We start from the raw sequence: 17,953 nt of genomic DNA on the forward strand, positions 1-17,953 counted from the left end.
ATGGGCACGGCTCACGGCAGAATAGTCTGCAAGGATGTTGGGCTACTCAGTAGCAGTAGCCGCTACTGATTCAAAAAATGATGATATAATGATATTAATAGCATCATTTCATGATCCCCCTTCCCCCATGACATGATGTCAGGGGCCACACGGTGGATCGAAATGGCATTAAAGTGGACATAGGGATTTTTTCCGAAAAATCGAATTTNTTTTCCGGAAAAAATCCCTATGTCCACTTTAATGCCATTTCGATCCACCGTGGGCCAGGCCCCCTCTAAAAAATAACCATAGATACGCCAATGCGGTTGAACAACAAACCACATACCTACCAATAATTAGTGTTATTAAATGGGCAGCCACAGTGAAGAAACTGCTAAACATAGGCCTTTCATAAGACCTTTTCCAACGATTTTGTAGCGGCTGGCATATTAAAATCGGTTTCCTTAGACCTAAAGTTACATTAAAAAGTTTAAATGTCAGTGTCAATTATGACTGCAGCTGTCCTGTCATCGCGGCAACAGCTGAACAGCTGTCATTTTGCACGAGAGCCTTGATGCTGCCAAGAGGGTAAGATTTTTTTAATTTCTACTTTAAATTTGTAAGAATGTAATTAGGACATCATTATTTAAAATTCTTCTCAATTTTTATAATGTGGAAACGTTTGAATTATAGTTTTTTGTATTCACTAATTTAATTTTAGATTTATTAATTAGCCATGTGCTCTCAAAATTTTCCCACGTGCTAGTCAAATTTTCCCACAATTAATTTGTTTAGGTGTTAAATCGACATGACTAAATCGATAAGATATTGATAAAGAATACAGTATTTTTTCCGCTTTGCGGTTTGCCCTGAGAGATTAAAGATAAGATTGTTTGGTTAGGACACATTGCCACCGAATCCTCACATTTTTTACGAAACGACTACATATTTGAAGGGCATGTTTATGTTCAAGATAAAATTATCTACCTAATTTATTTTTAGATTTTGACTACTATGTGATGACAATAACACGAGCCGAAATGTGTTTGTATGATCAACACGTGATATCAAATGATAGGGCTGATTTTCCATGCTCCTTGATGAGTAATTCGCGCATATATCTACTGTTTTAAATGTTGTATGTTGTCCTTTTCCAGGTAGCAGTTGAGAATCGCTAATAGAGTAAGTAGGTAAGATATCATTCAGATTCAACTTTTAACCTATTTCATTCTGTAACAAAGTAATATTTTATTGTAATACATACCTAAATAATTCTGGTCAACTCTTGGGGCCATATAATATGATGACAATAACACGAGCCGAAATGTGTTTGTATGATCAACACGTGATATCAAATGATAGGGCTGAACTTAGTGCCCAAATTACTTATTTTGATACAGCTTTTATTTTATTCTAATTGTAATCTATTTCTTTTTTCAGAAATTTGAGGATCCGATGTGCAATAGGTAAGATCCTGCTTATAAACATTTAACTATTAATGAGTCACAATCCAATATTTCTTATGATGATAATCAACATGAGCCAAATATGTGTTACCTTGATAACAACATGATATTTAATGATAGGTCTGATGTGATAGTTTAATCAGAGTGTTTTAGTGGCTGGAAAGAATCCTATTAACACAAATTTCTTTGTTTTCAGGTATACTGTCATTCATAGTCGTTAGAAATAATTTATAGGATTAGTTTCGAATAGCTAGTATTTTTTTATTTGTATTATTAAGGTTTATATTTAAATAAAAAGATTTATTGCTATCTAATATTTTTATTTCATTAAAATCCTAAAAGTAAATGGGTCATTATTAATTTTCTCTATAAATATTTACAGTACTTATTGATTCTTAAAACTTATACTATCAGCCTTTCATTTTACTAGATTATTTTACAATATTATTATTATCTTTAGTCATCATTAATCATTTGTGTCAATTCAAGTCAATCATATCAAATCTTTATCAAAGTTAATGCTTGTACAAAATCTAAACTGAATCATGTTATCACAGTGAGCAATCAATATTTCTTATCACCATCACATGTTGATTTACAAAGTTGTGCTCAATCCTGTCAAGCTGTTTCCACACTTGACTTATTCTCATTATCTCTTCCACTGATATCACACTTGCCTGTTTAGATTCTTATAAATGTGCCCTCCTGTCTGTCTGCATGATACACAATCATGCAATACCATACTCTCAGTGATCAAATATCTTCATTTCATTGAATATTGGGTCCAGTATTTAGATACGATTGACTGATTCCTGATCCGAAATTTACTGAGTGGGGTTCCTGGGGTTTGGCACAATAGGTGTGCTCTGCAGCCGGATGTTGATGTCCTGCAGGAACATATTGGGCTGGATAAAGTCCTCGATACTGGTCGCAGTGTTGGAGGGCCGGTCGAAGGGGAAGCCCATGGCGCGCTTGTCAGGATACAGGCTGTCTCGGATGCCGCAGAAGCTAGACGCCTCCTTGCACGTGGCTTGCCTGCCGTCGGTCCTTTCAACCTGGGAAAAATATAGTGGTCAAAATTAAATGTCTGAAGTTTATCAAGGTCTCTTATCTCTTTAGTTCACGATAATAATTATAGTAGCTAACTTGATATACGTGAAGAGATAAAGTTTAGTAAGATTAGAAGATACAATATGTCATAGTGATCAGTCAGATACTGATCTAAAAAATAGTATGACTAAGAAATACTTATATTACGTGGCCGTCGTAATCTTGTTGTCGTAATATTAGTAGTAGTAGAATTGGTCTACCAGTTAGAAATAGGCAAGACAAGTACAGTCATATCATAACACATCAGACTAAAATGTAAATAGCAGCTTTTACAAGTGAATACGATGCTGGAGAAACAGAACTAACAGTAGATACCTACTAGCGTATGACGTCGTCTGTACAATACCCTTGGTACTATTACTTATTCTGTGACAATACTAACCGCATCGAACTCGTAGTTGGACAGCATGACGAAGAGCACGTAAGGCGAGCCGGCCTCCGATCCCTTGGGTACGAGCATGTGCTGTGGCCAGCCGCAGCCGCAGAAGTTGAAGGCGGCCAAGTCCACCTGCCGCGGGTCCTCGCCCTGTACTGACAGGTCGCGGAACGTCTGCTCGAACGGGATCGTGAAGGTAGACTCGGTGGACTGACGGACGATTCGGTTCTGGCCCGCGTTCACTGTGGAAGGACAGATTTTATTATCTGCGTGGTTTATTATGCTTAGGGTGTAAGGGACACATAAACAAATACAATGAAGTCTAATTAACTGGCAAATAATAACAATCATACCTTATGCTAATAAGTTTTCCTTATGTTTCGGTATGGCATAAAATTTAAATTTATTGAATCGAGCCGATTACTGTCTGCGGGCTTCTATCTGGACGTAGACGATTCACCGCGTAATTTACCGTCAGTCCTAACGTATCTTAATCTAAGTATTTGTAACTTTGATTCATTATGAACAGATTACGAACGTTACAAAAGATACTGATATAACTTTCAGGAATACCTAGCCCCGCTGTCTCGAACGTTTTATAAAATTTTGAATTTAATTGATTACTTACATGGTGTGACAAATCTGTCCATTTCGATAAACATCTTGCGCTGGTCGGACAGTATCCAGGGCTGGTTGCGCTCGTCGACCTTCGGGCTGATGAAGATGCGGACGGTGGTGCGCCTCGCGTTGCCAGTGTTGTTCACATTGATTCTGGAAATATTCAATACAATTTTACACTGCCATGTGCTGTATCTTGCTATTCGGTATGGAATGTAGGTACATAATTATTTATACAAAGTGTCATTTAAACCGTAAGAAGAAGAACTTCCAGAAAACTCGAATCAAATCGCGACAGTCTTCCTGCGACATCCCATACAAGTAAACTGGATAGGTACTTGCATGAAGTGTGATTTTAAATCCTTGAGAAGACCTTTGTCCAACAGTAGACGTCTTTTAGTTTAAATGAGAACGACATGTGGTTGAGTTCGTACAACCCTTGGTATGGACAACAGCACATCAAAGTAAACACTCGGGCATCTTACGTATTTGCTATAGGGGCGATTTTGCAATAAAAAATTTAAATTTGATGATACATGATCACTAGACTTATAAATTTTAAATTTATAAGTCTAGTGATCATGTGCTGTCGACTGTAACTTTGCTAAAATAAATCTTCCCAGCCTTGACCAGAAACTCACACGTATTGGAAGGGTCTGTGGTTCAGATGCGTGAAGCGCGCGTAGACCGGCCCCCGGTTGGAGAAGTCCAGCCCCCGCGAAAGGTCGACGTCGCTGCTCATCCAGAAGGTGCTGAGCTCGTTCTGGTTGCCGCCCTGCGTCTCGATGGAGGCCGACATCACTCGCACGCCAGGGTTGCCCAACTGTGATTCGATACATCGATGTTAGTCGAATGGTAAGTACTTAATCGTTGAAAATTTTGTTATAAGCAGCACTGTTGATACAAATTGCTACTTTTTTGAGACAATAAATCCTACATTAGAGTAGGTATATTTTCCTTGATGAGAGTCAGCAAAGCTGTTTGCTGATGGAATTAAGTATTTTTCTTCAAATTGGGTTTAGTAAATCTAAGTCAAAATACTCGTAGGTAGGCTCGTAGCTTCAGTCAGGTGAAATTGCGTAAATATGACGACAATTTCTGATCAAATATTACCTGATGGAAATGAAATTAAGACTTGATAGTTTAGTTAGATGGTAATTTTTTAGACAAAGAATTGAATAAGTGTACCTCCGAATTGCTGTAAGGACGGACGAAGGTAGATTCCTTGTGCTTCTGGAAGATATCGTCGATGAACGCGTGCCAGCGGTAGAAGAACGGGTCGCGCATGGTCGTCGCTTCGTCGGCCATCACGCCGAAAGATTCCTGTAGAAATTGAGCCATACCATTTTATCATATGAGAACAAGCTCACATCATTAAATAAAGAACGGTACTTAGAAGAAAAAATACGTTTTCTGATGTCCCAGTAGGTACACCAACTCAAGCGAGTCGTTTATTATCGAAAGTGGGAGATTTTTTAACTTTGCTGGTCAAGGTGCGAGGGTCCATTGAATTGAAGGGCTCTTTTCCAGGGGGGGCTGACCCCTGACATGTCTTGTTACAGGGTGCGATTAGTACCGTCATAGCTCATGAGTTATTACTATCAACTATTATCTTCAAATCGGTAGCCCAACATCCTGGGGAGGGCACCACAGACCATTACACGCATATTTGTCGAGGAGTATGAGTCTAATACGTTAACTTACAAGGTAGCGGTGGTTGGGGTCGTGCATGTAGGCGGTGAAGCTGTGCCCGTTGTTGTGCAGGCTGCCGTACAGGTCGCGGTTGGGCGACAGGATGCTGGCCTCCATCATGTTGCCGAGGAGGTCGATGTTCAGGTCCACGGTGCTGCCGTTGGGCTGAGACATTTACAATGGTTCGTACATGAGTTGCTTTGTCAACATTGTGATAGTTTATTGTTAGATGGTTCTTAAAATATTTTCGTTGTTTCTTTTTTCTTTAGAGAAAGTTCTTTAATTTATGTAGTTGATTTTGTTCGTCAGCAAAAATCCGCAAAAAGCGAAAAACCAGTGTTATGTAAAAAGTGGCTATGATATTAACGTAAGGAGTTTCCGAGCTTACATAACGATTGTTATTTTTATATATTTTTTTAACATAAAGATAGTGAGCACTCACAAGCCTGGCCATGCCGGTAGCGATTGCCTCCTCAATGTTAGTCCTCCATTGCTCCATATCTCTAACTCCGATCTTGAGGCCGTCGACAGGACGATCCAAGTCCCGCCACGTCATGTTGGACTGCCGTGGTGGCCAGCCACGGGACGACGTCAAGCTGTCCAACTTGGGGAAGTACGCTTCTGGGATTGGTTCCCTCCAGTTGCTGAACTTCTCAACTCTCTTCAAGTTGTTGTTAAGACGCTCACAGTTGTATCTAAGGAGAGATGAGTATTAGGATATAGCAAACAAAATGTCGTTGTAAATATTAGATCACTTAAAACAGCGGTTCCCAAACTTATTTAGTCTACTGCCCACTTTGAGAATAAATTATTTTTTAGCGCCCCCCATTTTTCTAGTCAAGAGTCGAGCTCAGTCGGTGTCTAAGAGTCCTCTTAGTAGATGACGCCTCACAAGCCTCTACACAACGTCCCGATTTTTATTTCTGGGTCTCTTACCGCCCCCCTTTAAGCCTGCAGAGGCCCACAAGGGGGCGTTATCGCCCACTTTGGGAAAGACTGACTTAAAACTATAGGTTTAACTCATATAGGTACTTTACCGGGCAATAATCTGCTGGTGCATGTAGAAGAACAGTTCACCGCGACGATCCTTGGCGACAATGGATCTATCAGTAGCGGTAAACGGATAGACGAGATGCCAATGCCAGTGGTGAAGGTTGACTCCAACATCTTCTCTAAAGTACGCCAAACGATGTTCAGACTCTAAATCGGAGGCAGTGAAGTCTCTCGGGATAATGATAGGAATACGCTGAAAATAATAATTTTATGTTCATAATACGTATTGCTTGTAAGAAAATCATTTATTTTAACGTTAATCAGTTTTCAATTTTCATCAAAATCCGTACAGTCGATGTATTCCTATTCACGCGATTCACGTGTTAAGTTTATTTTTTCAATAAACATAAATTGTTCTATGTGTACAACGGAACGTTACTTAAACGATGTGACATTGACACATTAATAACGTTCCATTACGCAAAAGTTAATGTATGTAAAATATTAATTACTTTTAAAATTAACAAATATCTTTGTTTTTATATTTTTAATATATTTGTATTTTCAAATTTATTATGAGACAAGCAAAATAAATGTTAACGGAATTTAATTAGAATAGCTACGTCATCATAGGTTTATACATTATGCGTTTGTTGAAAATGATGTTTCGTAATACGAAACGCAAAATCTTGCAAAAGTCACGTAGGCCCTGTCGTCAGTGTTGCCAGAAGGTTACTTTTGTAACCTTTTAGGTTACTTTTGAACTGCATTGGTTACTTTTAGGTTACACTAATGAAAAGGTTACTTTTAGGTGATTTTTCAGAAATTGTAGAATTAACTTTTACAGGTTATTCAGTAAAAAATATTAAGTAACAATTTAAAAATTATGTCATAAACTGCATTTAAACATGAATTTGATTTATTGTTTGTTAAAAAAAAATGAGTTTTAGCGAATGTTTTTCGATAATAAAACGCGAATCCAGGAAACGTTTTTATACGACCGGTGTCTTTTCGGTCTTCATGGAATGGTCAAAATTTCGAATTAGGTAAAAGATAGTTAGATAGATAGATTGATGATCAATTGTTTTCATTTTCGCTCCGCACCCCCCTCCCCCCCCCATGAAGGTTACTTTTTATTCAAAAAGGTTACATTTTTTTATATTTCTGGTAATTTCTGACAAGACCCGACTGGCAACACTGCCTGTCGTACAAAATATTCGCGCGTGTTATTGTTTTGTGTTGTTGAATAACCTAGCGCAAACTTTAAATTAATAATTATTTTACAATTGATTAGTAATGGTTATTTAGTGATTACAAATGGAAGACATTATTCAAACTCCGGGTGTGGTTGTCGTCCGAGCAAAACCTGAAGGACAGAGGAAAACTTTTAAACCTAATGTGCGTTCGTTGAATAAAATACCAGACGAATTGTTGAATGATCCTCTTCTGAACAGAGCATGCGAGTCCTTGCCACAGAACTATAACTTTGAGGTTCACAAGACGATATGGAGAATACGATCTCTTCACGCCAAAAGAGTTGCATTACAGTTACCAGAAGGTAAGTTCTAAATAGTCACATAGATCTAAATTGATCACTAATTATTGTGACTGATGTTAATATTGCGTCGCATCTCTTTGTCGCCAGGATTGACGATGTTCGCCACGACCCTATGCGACATTATCGAGACGTTTACGGAAGCTGATACAGTGATAATGGGTGACGTGACCTACGGAGCATGCTGCATCGACGACTTCACTGCCCTGGCGCTCGGCGTCGACCTGCTCGTGCACTACGGCCACTCCTGCCTCATCCCCATCGACCAGACCACCGACGTCAAAGTACTCTACATATTTGTTGACATCAAAATAGACCCATCACACTTCGTAGACACTATCAAACACAACTTCCCGAAAGGCACACATCTAGCATTAGTTAGCACAATACAATTTGTTACAACTTTACATTCTGTTGCAAAGAATCTCCGTACTGACGAGTATGTTGTGACCGTGCCCCAATGTAAGCCCCTATCTCCTGGTGAGATACTCGGGTGCACGGCTCCTAAGCTGACTGCTGATGTCATAGTATACCTTGGTGATGGCAGGTTTCACTTAGAATCCATTATGATTGCCAACCCAAGTATTCCAGCTTACAAATATGATCCTTATGACAAAAAATTTACATCAGAACAGTATGAACACCAAGTCATGCAGGCCAATAGAAAAAATCAAATTAAAACTGCTGAGGAGGCAGGCAATTTTGGGCTGATACTTGGGACCTTAGGAAGGCAAGGAAGTCCAAAAGTTTTGTCCAATTTAGAGAAACAAATTAGAAATTCTGATAAAAAGTATGTAAAAATACTTTTATCTGAAATATTTCCTAGAAAATTAGCATTATTTCATTTAGATGCATTTGTGCAAGTGGCTTGTCCAAGATTATCTATAGACTGGGGGACAGCGTTTCCACGGCCTTTGCTTACACCTTATGAATTCTCTGTGTCTCTAGGAAACAGTAAGTGGTTGACTGAAGAAGGCACATACCCAATGGATTTCTATTCTAATGACAGTTTGGGGCCCTGGACACCTAATTACAAGCCTGTGTTATGTTCTGGGACAGATAAAAAGTGTGATAATTGTTGTAATGGGAAAGGCAAGTAAAGCGATACTTACTGGGATGTTTTGTGGCACCACAGCAGCCATCTCCCTGGCCTGAGAGAACACTTGAGAGTCTAAAAACTTGGAAGGGAATGTCTCCGCGAAACTCGGTATCTTGACATTTCTTGTGTCACGCCTATAAATGAAATAATAAATTAGGTATTTAACACATATTTTAATACAAACAAAATGGAACCATATTTATCTTAGAATTTAATCTAGGCAAATTATTCTACTGAAATAATATGCAAGTACAATGTTTACCTGTGCATTATGGCAACAGAATAACAGTAGTTGAAAAGCTGGGGATTAAGGTTGGTCCTTGCAAACACACAAGTGGACAGCAGCTCTTGCAGTTGGTTCTCAGGAACACCTGGAAACACACATCTCATTAAACTACTTTGAACATTTACTTAAAGTTGCAATAACTATGGAATATTATGTACCTGTAATGCTACTTACAAGGCTTTGGATTAATTTAATTTGGAATATTAATATAATTATAATATTTTAAATAATTTTAAAGGCTTTTATTAAACCCTGTGCAGAAAAAAAAAATTACAAAATTATTTCATGTTCATATTATCTAATAAACTTATTATATTAACTAATATAGGCTTTGAAATTCTACAATATTAAGATAACACCCGTGATCGAAAATCGAGTTTTCGTACGTTAACGCATTTCCGTTAAGCTAAAGTTATTCCGAAATTCACGTAAGAGGCAAACACTGTATAATAAACAAAATTCTTTACTCATGAGGACGTCGATGACTTCAGTGGCCATCTCCTGGTGTCGCGGCAGGAATAAGGAGAAGTCAGCGTCAGTTGGCAGCTGTGACGCAACCCTGAACTGCGGCACCTGGCTCAAGTTCTGCAGCGGGATTCTCTCGCCGGCATCGTCACCGAAACGGTCGTTTAATTCGATGCCATTGTTCTTGTAATCTTCTGGCTGAAAGTGCGAGAAATCTGTGGTGACGAACATGCCTGATCGGAGCCGGTTGTTCCCAGTCGCTCTAGCCAAGTAGGTAGTAGTTTTACAGTTATTAATGGATCTAAACTCTGTCAATTTTCGACTTCATTCACCTTCGTAGAGTAGTGGTTACTTTCATCTTTATTTGGTAACGGATTTTATCTAGGGTATCGCGATACGTAAGCGTAAATCAACTTATTAAAATATGGTTTTTAAATTGACCCGAGCAGGAATCAAACCTGACGCTCGCTAAGTTAAAATGAGATTTAACGCATCATACAGCATTGGTCCTCCATCCTATAGATCACACAGGTATGGATTGCTTATGGTACTAAGTTCACCAAGAATCGAACCCAGAGTCCCCAGAGCTTTGGATGTCGTTCGCGACTCGTGAAACGGACTAAAGGTGAAATAAAGTACAGTAAAACCAATAAATAAATCGGCAAACAGAATAAGATGACTTACCAGGAGTTGTTCAGTAAGCTGGAACAGAGCGTTGTTGTCGCCCTTCGGAGTGATCAGCGGCTCGTTGGGCCGATCAAACAGAAGCTCGAAGCTTTTCACAACGTCCGCCATTTTGGAAAAACTTTACTAACTAAAAAAGTATTCTAGTTTTGTTCCCTTCACAGAAACTGTGAAGAGGGAATGTGCTTATTGTATGCTGAGGGGGATCTTTTATACTGGCTCCCAGTTGGAAGAGCAGTGCGGAGCGCAAAAAACCACAATCATTATCTTGTCCACAATGTAATGATGCGTTATCACATTGTATTCTTATCACCAGTTTTACCATGCGTTGGTAAGATCTTTAAAAGCTGTAGGACTCGGCAGCTGGAGAATGGATAAGTCCTTCAACTACAAATTAAGTAGACAATGAAAGTCAGAAGTTTAGGCGCGTAAGTAGGTAGACTACCTACTGGAATTCATTATTTATCGAATGATTATTTCATTTATTTCTAAGCTGTTCACCCAGAAAGTAGAGTGGCCGTGTCTACGATGTGCTAGTGGTATACTTGAATATTAAACCGGGAGGGGCATTGAACCGATTCGAACTTTATTTTTAAAGATAGTTAATTTTATTTAACAGTTAAAACAATCTAACTTAATTATAATCGCCTATTGTCGTATGCTAATGGTACTGATGGTACCTACTTAATCAATTTACATTTCGAACTAGCCTTTTGATTGAGAATATGATAAAGTATGTATTTAGCCTAGGCGCAGAACACCGACTTTCAGTTGACTGATAGTTGGGTCGAGCTGTTAATGAGTATGAATTATGGGGGATGGACATGGTATGTAAGTGCGCACATTACACCAATTAGATATCGGCCGATTCTTCATACAAATTGGTTTGCGCCTAGGCTAAATTTAATAGAAAATCTACTTATAGCTAATGAAGTAAGACCGACAAGGCGCCAAATCGTTGTACTTGTAAGATGCGTCTCTATTTACATATTCGTTTTGCTAGTATTGTTGGAAATTATTAATGTTTATTGTTTACCTAAACTATATTAGGTGTGCTGTAGTTAATGTAAGCTCACTATTGTGAGCTTTTAATGTGTTTTAATAAAGTTAATTTCTAATCAAACCATCTTTTCCATCAAGTCATTGACAATGTAGGTACAGCTGGTCTCACGCTCCTAACCACATTACAGATAAAACTATCAGTGGTGTGAAAAAACAATGTTATCTTATCTCATAAAATTTATTCAGTAACACTGTTAACAATAGGTAAATAACTCAACACTAAAATAAAATTCAAATCACAGAAACTAATTGATATTTGAGGATCACATGCAATTGTACTACTTATTTATTATAAATCTAAGCTATTTTTCAGACAGAAATTTGCACACTGTCTCTAGAAACTTTTCAGGTTTCTGACTATGAACCCAGTGGCCGGCACCTTCGATGAACACTAAATCAGCAAGTGGGAAGTATTCCTGTATCTCTCGGAGGTCATTCTTTCTGTAATAAGAAAACAAAATTGAGTTCAAATAATATCTAACACCACTTGCTCATAGAAAAAAAAAACAAATAATGGACATAATTAAAAGTATATTTTTAGTTACTTAATATTTTGCTAATGTATTTTTTCTTAATTTTTAGAATTGAACTCACCCAATGTAATCAGATAGAGAACCACCTACAAATAGAGTAGGACCACAATACTGCAAGCCTCGCAAGTTGGATGGAAAACATGAAATGTGTGACTGGAAGTTGTCCTTCAGAGCAGGTATGTTCACTCTCCAGGTGTACGATCCAGTGTTGGTCTGCACCAAGTTCGTAATTAGGAAGTTCCTCAGGTTCACATCAGGAGTGATGCCTTTCAACTGCTCGTCGGCCAGCTTCCTAGCCTTCGACATGGCAATGCCCGGCCTGATAGTCACAGAGGACATAGCATCAAACAAATTTGCCATCGAAAATATCTGTGGGCTCGTTTTAACTGGTGAGATATCAACAACTATTAGGCTTGACACTAGATCAGACTGGAAAATAAGAAAATTTTATTAGTTATCATTCATCTCTAGGATAGATTGTGTCTACTGTATGATAAATAAGTAAAACTACGTACAACTTACACAGAGCAGAGACAGCACCATGGCGGTGCGGCCGCCCATACTGTGCCCGAGCAGCGACACCTTGGACAGGTCTAGCTTTTTGAGTAATTTCATTATATCGTGCGCCATGTGAACGTATGTGTGTTGCGAAGAGTGCCTACTGTCACCATGGTTTCTGGCATCTATACTGATTACTTTTCTTCCTGTTGTCCTGTGGATAGCCTTGCTCATACTGTTCCAGTTATTCTTAGACCCCAGAAGACCATGCAAAATTACTAAAGGAGGCCGTGAGGAACCCACAGAATCAGCTGTGCTCTCGTACGATGCGTATGCCAGTTCTACTGTATCAGAAGGCTCTATATTTGATGTCAAATATCTTGGATAGGTACCTAAACAGATCTTAAATGAATTGAACACATTTCTGGGGCCTAGTCTTGTGAGTAACATCGTGTTTTAGATTTTTTAACAAATAAAATTTAGAAGGTTGTTTGACACCGCATATTTTTTATTTTGTTTGACATTTGACATTTCTGCCATCTGTCCAAATGACGTTTTACTTTTTTACCAAATTTTACGGTTTCACAATGCTTTAGCCATAGGTACCTGTTAGTTTTGAGTACTTAGTTTTGAAGGAGACGGCTTAGGAAAGTAATGGAATCTTAGTAGGTAAAACGATGCTTTATTTTTTAGCTAGAAATTCTGTGACCATTCTAAGGAAACTAGATGGATCTTCAGCATGCACATTATGTCCAACTCCAGGGATGTATTTAAGATCTGCTTTAGGAAAATATTGCTTGATACCTGTAATATCATTTGGCCTGAAAAACATTATCGAATTTAGTAAATGAAAATGTAATTATTTTAAAGATGAGAATTCGACGTTAATTTATTCATCACAGCGGGTAATATAGTAAGAAGTACTCTGTGATAGCGGGCCAGAAGCGCACTAGTCGAAACACTCGTAGGTTCCGGGTTTGATTTCGTTTTGGACATCTTTTACCTATTTTCCCGAGCACGAGAGATTCGTAAGTCTGCAATACATTTCAACTCGACGAATATTTGCTTAATATTGTGTGTATAAAAGGAAATAACTAATTTGCGCAGTTAGGTAAAATGTAAAACTTACGGGATATAATTTGAATTCTTTCCGCCAATGAATAAAGTCGGTCCATTATACGTTTTGTTTTCCATTTCGTTATTGGGAAATGACGCTATTGAATTAAATGAATTTTTCAAGGCGTCTAAATTACACGCCCAGCCCACAGTTTTGTCTGGCCTTGTAGTTATGTTCATGAGGATGAAATGCATGCCTTCCATGTTGCTGACGACGCCAGAGGCTAAGATTTTCTCTTTGGCCGCATTTCGGGCCGCGGTCACGTTGTTCAAGCCCTCGAAACTGACCGACTTCATGGCGTCAATGAGTCGAGGGAAGAAGTTGTTGAGGATCCCAGCGGTGGACACGGGCGATATATCGACAACTACTAAACTTGCTACTTTATCCGGCTGAAACACACCGTAGGCACGCCATATAATTTTAAGATGATGATGATGCTAACGATTGGATTGAATTACAAAGCAAACCGCAAAAATACGAGATAATTCGAGGTTTCTAAGAGATTAGTACCAGCAAATAGTGTGCAACGTTGAACGTAATGTTATCTACGCTAATAATATCTGTGCAATTTAACATCTCAAGACAGTGCATCGAGACTACATGGGTCTTTGTAGAACATGTAGGTAAATATTATTACTACTGATTAGGTATGAATAAGATGCAATAACATGATTTAAACGAGTTATTGTGCCCGCGGGTTTTAATGGATAATAATTAACTATAGCTAAGTATAACTACATTTATGTCAGTTAAGCTACAGCAACAACCATCGCAACGATAAGCACAACTACAATTATTTTCTTTCATGTGTACCTTAGTTAAAGCAAACACCATGCCAGTTCTCCCGCCCATGCTGTGGCCTATTATAGTGGCCTTATTCACAGGAATGGTTTCTATCAGTTGGCCAACGTCCTCGGCTAAGTCTACGTACGCGTGCGAGCTGTCATGCGGACTCTCGCCGTGGTTCCGCAGATCCGCGGCAATCACACACGTATTCATCTTCGACGCTATGCTCTTGGACATGCTGTCCCAGTTCCTCTTTGAGCCCAGCAAACCATGCAAAACAATCACTGGGGTGGCACTGTCAGAGCATTTCCCGTGCAGTTTGTAAGCCAAATTGACTGCGGACCTTCTGTTAAAATAGACCCCTTTCACATGATTGAGCAAGAAACCTGTGTAACGCAAAGTTCGAAGTGTTATCTCCATTCCATGCCTAATTTTGAAATTAATTGAAATTATTTTGTGACTTGTGTTGTCCCCATGTTGTCCCTTTGAGTGACACCTATGTTCCATTGATTTTGCCGCGAAAAATCAAGTGACGTTTTTAATGTCATGTGTGAAAGTAAAAATAGAACTCAAAGCTGTGCTCAAAGAAACAAGTGGGGCCCGATTCTAAGATGCCACACGATCATAGCGTACAATCAACCAAATAACGTCTCCATAACTTAAATAAATTCACCTGTTTCTCACTCTTCCATCATCCTATACTTTAAAATGGCTATAGTTTGATGAGCTATCCCTATCCCATTCATATAGTCATCAGTAACTACTAAAACCAGCCTTTACACAAGAAAATACATTTCATAGATCGGTATATGTACCAACATCGTATTATGTTTATAAGAACAGTAAGCTTTAAAGTTTATGAAATAAAACAGTAAACTGCAATAAATAATTTACTAAACAAAACATCACTTAATATTCTTGAAGAAGGCCAGAACGAACTCCAGGAACGCGCGGGAGTCCTCCACGTGCACATTGTGGCCGGTCTTGGGCACGTAGTGGACCACTGATTGCGGGAAGAAGCCCCGGATCTTCGTGAGGTCATCCGGACTGGAAAATGCATTACCAATCAATGGCTAAGTAGGCTTTGATTATTATCGTGGTTTATAATGGTTGGTGAATTGAATTCCTCGACCTGGCGGTTATTGCTTGATAATTGAGGGTCGAGCTCGAGGTAAAGTTCCTTTGTAGGAAATTGCAAGCTGAAATTTAGGCCTACAAGAAAGTCGGGTACATTGTAATATTGGTGACCGGACAGATTCAATTTCGTGATTGCTTTAAATTACTACGTCTTTAGCTAAGGAAATATCGAAATATTAGAATCTAACTTGCTTATTAAGTTCCTACCGTAAAGTGAAAAGACAAGTCGACTTTACGTACTTACGGAATGAAATCCGATAGCTGCCCTCCGACGAACAGCGTCGGGCCGCGGTACTTTTTCCCTTTCATCTGTGCTGGAAAAGATGCGATGTGTTCAAAATTTTCGATCAACGCGTCCAAATTACAAGTCCAGCCTATCGTGCTGTCTGACTTGATATTAATGTTTGATAAAACAGCCCTCATGATCATGTCGTCAGTGATGACCTTCTTCAGCTGTCTTTTGGCCATCTTCCTCGCTTTGTTGACGGTCTTTGGCCGCTTGAATTCCACGGCCTTCATCGCATTTAGCACTTTCGGCAAGTATTCCGTGAGGTGTGGGGGAGACGATATGGGTGATATGTCCACTACCAGGAGAGCGGCTACTTTTTCAGGCTGCAATCGTAAGTTTATTAAATGAAGTCATTTAGCAATGTGCATTAATTGATTTGTTATTATCCCGCAAGGAAAATGTTGAATTTAAATCACATATAAATAAAATATTTAATTCGGTCATATCCAGTCATTGGCATAAAATGTAAAATTAAATTGCTGTTGAGGTTCGGTTAATATTTTTCCGGTCAACAATGATGAATTACAATTAAATTTATTTAATTTTAAATTAAAAACTAAATTGAATATGAACTCACAGCTATCAGAGACATGCACATGCACGTCCTGCCGCCCATACTGTGCCCCACGAAGCAGGCGCGGTCCACCGCCAGCTTGTCCAGCAATTTCACCACATCTTCCGCCATCTCCTCGTACCTGTGCGAGCTGCTATGAGGACTGTCTCCGTGGTTCCGCTGGTCCACCACCACCACCGACCGCTTCGTCATATTCAGCAGCGTCTTCCCCAAGCCCTCCCAGTGTCTCTTACACCCCAACAAGCCGTGAAGCAAAAAGAAAGGAGGCGCCTCATCATCAACGTCCATTTCACTATCCCCAATTATTTTGTAAGACAAGGTGACGGCAGGGCGGGAGACTGTCAGGAACGCGGGCAGGTGTTTCAGGAGTGAGGCACACGGAACGAGCAGTGCTCTCGACAGTCTCCATTCCATGTCCGTTTATTAATTCTATTCATATTGGAAGACCATTTCGCTACGAATTTTGATTTTCTAAATATGATGGGTGTCACAGGATGTCACATACTGACTGACAACCACACTGACAACATAGCAAATTCATGACTTGACTTCGCTTCTCGCGCCGCGCGCACACTTCATTGTGATTTCTACATAAAAATAAGTTCTCAGTAAATAGTTTGTACTTTTGCTGTGTTCGCTGAGAAAGACGTCTCTTCTTTCTTATCTCAATGTTCTTTTACGAAAGTAGGTAGATGCTAGCTATGGTACGAGGTCTGCGTCAGTTGCGGCGTAAGGGGGGGGCGGTGGGGGCGGTCCGCCCCGGGTGCCAAGCATCAGGGGGTGACACAAGTCGCGCAGATTAGTACTCACTGGCGCATTGATACAGNACTGTTTGAACTGAGTTTTTGTAGGCTCCGTTTGTTTTTCTATACAGTCGACAGAAGATTAGGAAATTGTATTTTTGTTGCGAAATCAACCATATTACAACTGAATAAGAAACTATAGTGGATCGCCCCGGGTGCCAAGCAATGCTACGCCGCCACTGGTCTGTGTAAGATCTGACTGGTTTTAAGTTTATGAAAAACTTGCATTATTGTATGTTCCTGATTCCTTAATAATATCTACTACATTGATTGAAGTTTTTTTTGCTCTACATTTACGTACGTTCTTACGTATCGTACGCATGTTACTTTTGATACTACGCACTCACGATGATGGCACAAAATGACGCGCTTACATTGTATTACAAATTCAAGCCAGTGGGTGCCCTCGTGCTCCCAACTTCGTGTTCTTAGAATAATTACTTCGAGACACTTTGATTCGAACCTTAAGGCGNTTAATTCAATGTTTAAGGTTTCATCTATTTCCATAAAATAAATAATCGGTTTTTAATACCAGTCGTTGGCTTTCCAAAAACCACCTGCAACAAATGTGAAATCTAAGTAAGTTTGAAAAAGTAAAATGATGTCTACTTATTTTACGAGAAAACTAACTTAACTTCTTATCAAAAATAAAGACTTTGGAGACAAAACTTAACAATATTAGAAATAAAAAGAGACACTTTGCAAATGAATCTTTATTCCATACTAGCTGACCCGGCGAACTTTGTTCCGCCTTAATGGCAATAAATAACGGGATAAAAAGTATCCTATGTCCTTCTCCTGGCTCTAAACTACCTCCCTGACAATTTTCAG

General features: G+C 39.1%; 4 protein-coding genes across 4 annotated transcripts; 1 reads left to right on the forward strand and 3 right to left on the reverse strand.

Annotated features, from left to right (window-relative positions):
* Window positions 1–1,748: 1,748 nt before the first annotated feature.
* LOC114361886 (phenoloxidase subunit 2) lies at window positions 1,749–10,593 on the reverse strand. The gene is made up of 12 exons (XM_028317100.1): window positions 10,324–10,593; window positions 9,642–9,837; window positions 9,151–9,259; window positions 8,902–9,022; window positions 6,279–6,487; window positions 5,684–5,936; window positions 5,254–5,406; window positions 4,738–4,872; window positions 4,191–4,372; window positions 3,560–3,702; window positions 2,938–3,173; window positions 1,749–2,500 (listed from the first exon to the last, which is right to left on the reverse strand). Exons 1-12 carry the CDS (start codon window positions 10,432–10,434, stop codon window positions 2,270–2,272), a joined length of 2,079 nt encoding a protein of 692 aa, XP_028172901.1. The 5' UTR covers window positions 10,435–10,593; the 3' UTR covers window positions 1,749–2,269.
* Dph1 (diphthamide biosynthesis 1) lies at window positions 7,460–8,910 on the forward strand. Its single transcript, XM_028317101.1, has 2 exons — window positions 7,460–7,792; window positions 7,880–8,910. Exons 1-2 carry the CDS (start codon window positions 7,552–7,554, stop codon window positions 8,887–8,889), a joined length of 1,251 nt encoding a protein of 416 aa, XP_028172902.1. The 5' UTR covers window positions 7,460–7,551; the 3' UTR covers window positions 8,890–8,910.
* Window positions 10,594–11,573: 980 nt separating the features above from the next.
* On the reverse strand, window positions 11,574–12,942 carry LOC114361888 (protein ABHD11). Its single transcript, XM_028317102.1, has 3 exons — window positions 12,441–12,942; window positions 11,980–12,347; window positions 11,574–11,826 (listed from the first exon to the last, which is right to left on the reverse strand). Exons 1-3 carry the CDS (start codon window positions 12,864–12,866, stop codon window positions 11,688–11,690), a joined length of 933 nt encoding a protein of 310 aa, XP_028172903.1. The 5' UTR covers window positions 12,867–12,942; the 3' UTR covers window positions 11,574–11,687.
* Window positions 12,943–13,066: 124 nt separating this feature from the next.
* On the reverse strand, window positions 13,067–16,814 carry LOC114361895 (uncharacterized). The gene is made up of 6 exons (XM_028317111.1): window positions 16,323–16,814; window positions 15,701–16,068; window positions 15,229–15,366; window positions 14,347–14,815; window positions 13,546–13,922; window positions 13,067–13,237 (listed from the first exon to the last, which is right to left on the reverse strand). The coding sequence occupies exons 1-6, from the start codon at window positions 16,731–16,733 to the stop codon at window positions 13,099–13,101; spliced, it is 1,902 nt and encodes a 633-aa protein (XP_028172912.1). The 5' UTR covers window positions 16,734–16,814; the 3' UTR covers window positions 13,067–13,098.
* Between the last annotated feature and the right edge of the window lie 1,139 nt (window positions 16,815–17,953).

The sequence above is a fragment of the Ostrinia furnacalis genome, unplaced genomic scaffold (assembly GCF_004193835.3).
Source record: "Ostrinia furnacalis isolate ACB-3 unplaced genomic scaffold, ASM419383v2 OfSCF6054, whole genome shotgun sequence".
Classification (NCBI taxonomy): domain Eukaryota; kingdom Metazoa; phylum Arthropoda; class Insecta; order Lepidoptera; family Crambidae; genus Ostrinia; species Ostrinia furnacalis.